This window comes from Manis pentadactyla, chromosome 3 (genome assembly GCF_030020395.1).
Source record: "Manis pentadactyla isolate mManPen7 chromosome 3, mManPen7.hap1, whole genome shotgun sequence".
Classification (NCBI taxonomy): Eukaryota; Metazoa; Chordata; class Mammalia; order Pholidota; family Manidae; genus Manis; species Manis pentadactyla.
In genome coordinates this window covers 5,112,628-5,120,778 of record NC_080021.1, presented here as the reverse complement: position 1 = coordinate 5,120,778, position 8,151 = coordinate 5,112,628, and the positions used below count along the sequence as shown (strand labels likewise).

Here is an 8,151-nt window from a genome sequence, read left to right as displayed (position 1 = left end):
GTAAGATTATATTTTCTATGTTCATTTATCTGTTTAGTCATAATGTGCCTAAACTGTTGGGCCCTTACCATATGATAATGGTTACCCACTATCTTTTAGAAAAGTCACTGTAAGTAATAAAGGTAATAGGCACACCATAGCAACCATGATTTTTTTTTTATGATTAACAACTAACATTTATTCGTGTAGTACTTTCTAAAGCACCCTCATATACACTCTAATTTAAGATAAGACAATACAAAGTTTGCACTAGTAATGAAGTAGAATATTAATAAAAACTAAAAGGTAAATAATCTTCTCTGTGTGCACTTAAAAAAATAATGTAAAACATTAAAATCCTGTGTACCAAACTTTTGTAATATGCAGGAAAAGACCTCACTACAGTTAATGCCTGTGATGACGCACCACTGCCCACTGCAGGTGGACCAGAAGTCTCTCTAGTGCGCCTTAACTGGACATCGTCGTCAGCCACACAAGTATCACAGCCCCACACTGCTGACGCCTCTGCAGTCAGGAGGCCGTAAGCTGCTTCAGTCATTCCAGTGCAGATCCGGTGAAACCATTTCTGACAAGAGGCTTCACATAAGATGGCATCCTGGTCATCATTCACTTCATTTGTACAAATTCCACAAGGATACACTGGGTCAGAAGAAGAACGGCCACGACGGCTTGGGTGGAGAGAGGGTTTATTGCCTTTCTCAGTGGCGCGTGCATCTGCTGTAGCTCTAGGTTGTCGTGGCTTATTCTGTGTTCCATTTGAATGGCTGTTGTTTGTAGCTTCAGTGCTACTTGAACGGCTATTTTCTTGATTTACTGCATTGTTTCGATTGACATTATTTAATTCGATATTACTCTGATTCACTGTGTCATCCATATTTAAGTGAGGTGGATGAGCAGAGGAATTTTGATGAGTGTATTTGGTTGCTCCTTGACTAAAGCCTTGTTTTTGGGGTGGTGCTTTTGCTTGACTAGAAGTGTTTGGGGGAGGAATAAAAGAATGATTAGGTTCTAATGGAGAAGTAAAATTTGAATTATTTCCAGGGACAAAGTTAGACGCCAAGTCAGGGTTAGTTACTTGGCTAGCATTCTGTGGAGGGATCTGATTGAAGTTTTCAGCAGGATTTTGTCTAAAATGTTGATTAGGCATGTTAACATTCTGACTTAGTGCATTATTATAAGATGGATTTCCAAAACTTGAATTATCGTGTGGCCCAAAGTTAAAAGCATGAGGTCGATTAAAGCCCATGCCCGAAGGATTCTGGGGGAGTGGGTGTGGCTGATTCCTGAGTGAGTGAGGACCGCAGTGGGGGGAAGACATTCTTGGAGGAATGTGAGGCGGCTCCCTGAAGGTGCTATGGCCTCCAAAGCCAGGAGGGCCCGGGCCAAGACAAGGACTTGACGAGGGTAGTGGTTTATAGGAAATAGTATTATAGTTGTCATCAAACGGATTAGCAGCCACTAGATGGTCCGAGTTTGGACTCGGCGGTGGAGCACCCTCAGACAGGGAAGGAAAAGAAGGCCCCTGTGTATTTGTCTTGCGTTTTTTCCTATCTGGGCTTCCCAGTTGTATGCCTGGACCTCCTAACCCATCCAGCCCACCGTCTCCACCGCGAACTCTCTTCAGCGAAATGGGATCCTTCTCCTGTTCTGCTGACTTTACAGACCGCAGAGCATGACTCCCCCCAGGCCGCGGGAATTCGGGCTCTTTGATGCTGCAGCGGCGGCTCCTCCTCCTTGCGGGGCCGCTGCAGCTGCGAGGCGAGCCTCCGAGCCGAGTCGCGGCGGGGACGCGGGCCGACTTTGCAAAGTTTGGGAGGAGGACGAGGCCTCAGGGGGCGGGGCGGCGCGCTGTGGCGGGCGGGGCTCGGCGGCGGCGGGGAGCGTGGCCTGGGGGCAGCCCCCCGCCCCGGGCCGGCATGTGCGGAGGACTAGGGCGCCCGCTGCCGCATCAGGGGCTGCTGACTGGGAGGCGGGAGGCGGGCCAGCAACCATGATTTAAATACGTGGTTGAAGCCTCTGGTGGTAGACTGGATGTTTATTGTATTTTGCCAGGAGGCTAAGAATGGCTTATGCCTGATTGTAAATATTCAGTTCTACTTCAGGGGCAAAACTGTAGGAAGTATTAGAGTGGGGGGATATTGATTATTGAGTCTTTATTGTTTTCCCACCCTCACATGTACTTATTCAACAAATAATGTGCTTTGTTCCTAGCAGTGTGCATGTGAGAACAAGCAAAACAAAGGTCTTTGGACTGCAGCGTCCAATACACATTAGGATAAAGGAAGTGGTGAGAGTAGATGCGGTGAGAGCGCTTGGGCAGGTACCATGTCAATCTAGTCCTGCTGTAAAGGCTGTGGGATCAGGGTGGTGAGAGTAGGAATTGAGTGATGTGGGTGGGCTCAACACATACCGACACAGTGGAATCCCAGTGCCATTGTGACATTTTTCTGGCCCCTTTTGGATGGTATAAATTGATGAAATCTCAAGATGCAAAATGAGGAATCTCCTTTTTTTGTTTTTTTTTTTACATATATATTGAATACAAAAGTACATTTCTGTATTCACAGACCTTACTTTTCAAGCAGATAAATACAATGTATACTTTTATTTCTTTAAGTAGCCTTTGTCTGAGTGGTCAGGCCTCAGTGATCTCTGTGATGGATTTGGAGATTAAAAGTGAAACATTTGAAAGTACAAAAGAGTTATGTTTGGGAACCAAGCTTTCAAATGCTTTTATCTTTTATAAATAGAAATGAATAGGTTTTGCATTTTTTAGGGTAAAGTGCCCCCGAGAGAGAGAATTCAGTTTTAAAATAATTGCCAGATTCAAGCTGCTCAAATCGTAAAATAGCATCAGCCAGGTAAGAACTCTCCCACCCCCTGGAGTTATCCTGGCAGAGGGAGGAGGGATGGAATTTGGAAAGGAAGAAAGGACCATTCCTGAGCCTGGCCTAGCTGATGAACTGACTTTGGCATTTTTGTACTTACACGGGGCTGAACATTCTGTTTCAGTGCTTTGTGAGTTAAAACAGCTCTATGGACTTTTTTATTACTTGAGAAAAAAGTGGGTGGAAGAAAAATAGCTGAATATTTTCTTTTCTCTGTGGGTGGAAGAAAAATAGCTGAATATTTAAAAGCGTAGTAGGAGATGATGTTGCCTGCTGATTATATCCCATGAGTGAAAAATAGTGGTTATGTGTATTAACAAATTCTTGCTGGAACACATTTTTGGTGATAAAATTGCATTTGTATGAATTTTCAAAATCTGAAATACTTGTGTAATTTCTGTCACAATTATGTGTGGATATGTGTGTGTGCATATATGTTAACCATTTGGATTTATACTAAGTTTATTTGGTCACAAATTTTATGTGGCCAAATGTGTTGATAATTTTCTTTTATAACTTGTGTTTTTGTTTGAAAAATATTTCCTCATTAAATAATACCTCTTAGCTTGTTTCTCAAAAATATGTAGTGGTTGAATGCTTTTATGAAAAGACTAAACACTACTTATCTGGACTTCATTTTGGTGTATGTGTTCTGAGATGTGTAATCAAGTTCACAAATTGCTGTTTCCCAAAACATTGATTTAATAATCACTTTTATATTTATGAGTTATATATTTTATACTCTATTATCTAATAGAGAAAATTTCATTTATGGTAATTTTCTTTAATGTGTACTACTTAGCAGGCACAAACCAGGGTGGGTGTTCCTGGGATTGGATTTTAAGGGGCTTGATAAGTGGGATGCAGTATAATACTGGATAAGCAAGAATTAATTGATGTGGAGGCTTTTTAGAGGGAGACAGGATTTATCACTCAAGCAAGAACCCCAGGGGGTAGAGGAAATTTGCTGTTAGGCTCTGTATTAGAACACAGTGAGTGTTCAATGCTGAGGAAAGTGGAAATTCACCGTCATGCAGTTCAGTGTGATGCACTGATCTGGAAGTTAGCACAGACGCCACAGGTCAAGGGGCTCAGACCCACAGCACCGCTCCCACCTCAAAATCCCAAGTCCCTGGGCTACTTGCTCTTCTGTCTGTCTTGGCTCCAAGTTTGGGGATTCCCGTGTTTCCCATGACCATCCTTCAGGTTTGATAATTCACTAGATTGACTCAGGAAAAGCTGTATTTAGGAGTGCTGATGTACTTCTAAAGGATATAAAGGGACAACCAGACGAAGATACACCTAGGCAGCAAGGTCTGGGTAAGGTCTACATGCTTTCCCCAAGCATGTCACCCTCTCAGTCTGTAGATCACCAGCCCAGAGAAGCTCTCTGAGCCTCATTTCAGAGTTTTTGTTTGTTAATGGGGTTTCATTACACAAGCATGATGGATGACATCATGGGCCCTTTGACAAATTGATTTCCAGTCTACTACCCTTGAACGTGGGAGGCAAAGATTTTTAACTTGGCATTGTGATTACAAATAATCACTGTCCATCAGCGTAGTGAGATGCTGTACAGTCACTACTTGTCTTCTCTGTGCTGCACTGTCTTCCCCGTGACCCCCCCACCATGTGTACCACTCATAATACCCCTCAATCCCCTTTTCCCTCCTTCCCTCCCGTCCCCCACTCCTCCGCTTTGGTAACTGCTAGTCCCTTCTTGGAGTCTATGAGTCTGCTGCTGTTTTGTTCCTTCAGTTTCACTTTGTTGTTATCCTCCACAAATGAGGGAAATCACTTGGTACTTGTCTTTCTTTGCCTGGCTTATTTCACGGAGCGTGATACCCTCCAGCTCCATCTGTGTTGTTGGAAATCATATGAGAGAATTTAGTGTACGATAAAGTGATTTAAACTAGGTGAGAAAACATAATTTAGGACAAGTGAATAACCATTTTTTTTTAAGTTCTTAAGTAATAAATCTTGGGTTGAATAAAGATTTAATTGGGAGAAAATAAAAGCAAACAAAATGTAAATCTAAGGCTGGCCCAAAGGGGAGGGCTTACTGGAAATTTTACTAGAGAACGAGCATTCTTCCCTCATCAGTCTGCACGGGGTGACACACACTGCCACAATCTCTGAGACCAAGAAAACTGCCTTCTGTTACTGCCTCCTTGGAGACCACCTGAGGCCCAGCAGAATGTAGAAGAGAAGTAAAGTGATGGATAAGGGGAGTTAGAGTTCTTTAGGGGAGCTTTGTGGGGAGGAGGCCTTCAGCAGCCTGAGTTTCATGCCGCTCTAGCCCCTGTACACAGCTTTTCCATGTGGACTAGTCTGCCTTCTGCTAATTTCCCAACTCAGCCGTGCACATGCACACTCACTCACTCACTCTGCTGCACCCACCGAAATTTGCCTTTTCTGGGCCCTGCACATACACTCTCCACACCCTTGGTCTCTGAGTGCCCTGCCCTGTGATGTCACTTGGGCGGGGCACATATCGCACTTGTGTTGCCTGCAGTTATTGTGTGCTCACTGCTGACAGGGGTCTGGGCTGCTGTGGCCCCTAGGTTGGCTCATACAGCGCTAGTGCTGTGCAGCGAATGGCAGCAGGGGAGTGGAGGTCTCCTGAAGCCCGAGGCTTTGTTATGATGAAGAGGATTTTTGGATCCTGGGGTCTGAAGTGCTGGCCATGTTTGTGCCCCTTCAGTAGGGTCCGTCCCACTAACGTGGAGGACTACTGCCAGGGAGTCAACTTCCAGGCCCAGTACCATATCCGAAGCAAAGATGTCAGAAAGATCCACAGGGCTGCCACTAAGGGCAAAGTAGCCAAAGTGCAGCAGATTCTGTTTATGGGGGAAAATGGCTTGAATGACAGGGACAAGAGGAATAGGTAAGGGGCTGGGAGGCCAGAGGCGGCCTGGGAAGAGGTGGGCAGACCCGGGAAAGTGCTCACATTCTGGGCTCACCTGGGGAGCCAAGCCTGCTAGCGCCAAGGCCCCACAGGACCTGGGTCCCAGAAGCCTGACAAGGGATCTGGCGCCCATGCCCACATTACAAGCAGCAGAGCCAAAACTGTAGGGGTTCAGAACCCCTCATAATTCTTATAGAGCACTTGACTGACAGCTTTGCAGTGATTTAACTAAGCATCACTAATAGAAAAACGGAGTATAGACAGCATTTTATTTTTAATGTATACATTTCATACCATCTTAGATATTACAGAAAAGTACATAATGGAATAAAAAAGTGCCTAACAAAAATACTGCATAAAAGTGCATAGTACATAATGAGAAAAATGAAAACTTTTGTAATGTGTCAACTTGTAAAAATTCTTTGGGCTAAATCCAATATCCACCCATTTTATACAGGTGGCACACCTGTGTATAGATCTGTTATTAACTGATAGACCTGGGGAAGGAATTTTGAAGTGGGAAAATCTCTGTTAAATAGGAAGATTCATTTTCTCAAATGTGTGTTCTTCTTATATTTATTAATTTCACATAAACCAAATAAAATAATCATGGTTTTAAAAATTGGGGGTTCCATATGCTGTCCCTCTTTTATTGCTGTGATGAAATTTAGGAAACTTATATTAAAGATTTGTCCTTCTAGATATCAAAATGTGCTATTTTCAGAATGTTGAGTTACTAACAGCTGAAAAGACAGATAAATGAATAGAACAGAATGGAAAGTGACCAAATCCCCACATATATATATATATAAGACTCAGAACTTGATTCTGATAACATTTCATATCAGTAGGAAAAGCTGAATCATAAATGATGGAGAAATACCTGCTAATTATGTGGAGAAAACTAGCCAGATTTATATCCTACAAAAAGAAGTTCCAGATGGAATTTATAGTACCAGTGTATTTTTCTTTTTCTTTTTAAAAAATCTGAGTTCTACAATGAACATATATAAAAATTATAGTGGAAGTTTATTATTAATGAAGTAATTCTGGGGGAGTGCAGGAGTATGACTCTCACACAGATAAAAAATAACTCTTTTTAGAAATACCATTTGACCCGGGAATTCCGTTTCTAGGAATTTACCCTAAGAATACAACAGCCCAGTTTGAAAAAGACAGATGCACCCCTCTGTTTATCGCAGCACTATTTACAATAGCCAAGAAATGGAAGCAACCTAAGTGTCCATCAGTAGATGAATGGATAAAGAAGACATGGTACATATACACAATGGAATATTATTCAGCCATAAGAAAACAAATCCTACCATTTGCAACAACATGGATGGAGTTAGAGGGTATTATGCTCAGTGAAATAAGCCAGGTGGAGAAAGACAAGTACCAAATGATTTCACTCATCTGTGGAGTATAAGAACAAAGAAAAAACTGAAGGAACAAAACAGCAGCAGACTCACAGAATCCAAGAATGAACTAACAGTTACCAAAGGGAAAGGGACTGCGGAGGATGGGTGGGAAGGGAGGGATAAGGGGGGTGGAAAGAAAAGGGGCATTATGATTAGCATGTATAATCTGGGGGGAGGCATGGGGAGGGCTGTGCAACACAGAGAGGACAAGTAGTGATTCTACAGCATCTTACTATGCTGATGGACAGTGACTGTCGTGGGGTTTGTGGGGGACTTGGTGAAGCGGGGAGCCTAGTAAACATAATGTTCCTCATGTAATTGTAGATAACTGATACCAAAAAAAACCCCTATTTTTTAAAAATGTTTTTGAGGATTGGTATCTTCTGACAACTTTTAGCTTCTTCAGAAATGAAAAATCTTTTTACCTGTGCCAGTAGATTTTATTATGTATATGTTTAATTATATACATGTTTTTATATGTAGCTTTATTAAATTTATGTAAACAATTATAGACCAATTATTTTAGTTGCATCCTTGTGAAAATAAAAATAGTAAATACAAAGGATGACTGTTACTATTGTGATAGTCTAGAAAATTTTAGTCATTCCTTAGGAAAACAAAAATCAAAAATAGCTACTGTAAAAGTATTGCCTTTATAAAAGTTTTCTTTAAAAATACTGACCTCTCCAACAGCAAACAAATTCTACTCAGATTCTTTCATTCTTAAAAAGTTCATGTTGCCCAGTATGAGCAAGATGAACAATTTTGAATCGAAGAGTTAGGATGTCATCTCAACTGAAGCTTTTCCTCCTGCCTTTCAAACAAAAGCACTTCTGATCATACAAAATTGTAAAAGATAACCTTTACCTGCCTTCTTGAATGTTTATAATAGTATTCAGTTCTAAAGGGATCATATCTAATTTTCTTACAACCT

The 8,151-nt window shown here is 41.9% G+C and overlaps 2 protein-coding genes across 15 annotated transcripts in view; one reads left to right on the top strand and one right to left on the bottom strand.

Annotated features, from left to right (window-relative positions):
* The window catches only part of LOC118916530 (ankyrin repeat domain-containing protein 7-like), a 51,281-nt gene that overhangs the window by 22,163 nt on the left and 20,967 nt on the right, over window positions 1–8,151 (top strand). For 11 of the 14 annotated variants that reach the window (XR_008996115.1, XR_008996113.1, XR_008996106.1 and 8 more), the window contains one exon: window positions 367–505. The exons of the other annotated variants lie outside the window; for them this stretch is intronic. The gene's annotated coding sequence lies outside the window, so the exon portion shown is untranslated. Of the gene's footprint in view, window positions 1–366; window positions 506–8,151 lie in introns of those variants that run through there. 14 annotated transcript variants of the gene reach the window in all.
* On the bottom strand, window positions 22–5,929 carry LOC118916525 (pygopus homolog 1-like). The gene is made up of 4 exons (XM_057497585.1): window positions 5,852–5,929; window positions 5,608–5,728; window positions 352–1,827; window positions 22–29 (listed from the first exon to the last, which is right to left on the bottom strand). The coding sequence occupies exons 1-4, from the start codon at window positions 5,927–5,929 to the stop codon at window positions 22–24; spliced, it is 1,683 nt and encodes a 560-aa protein (XP_057353568.1).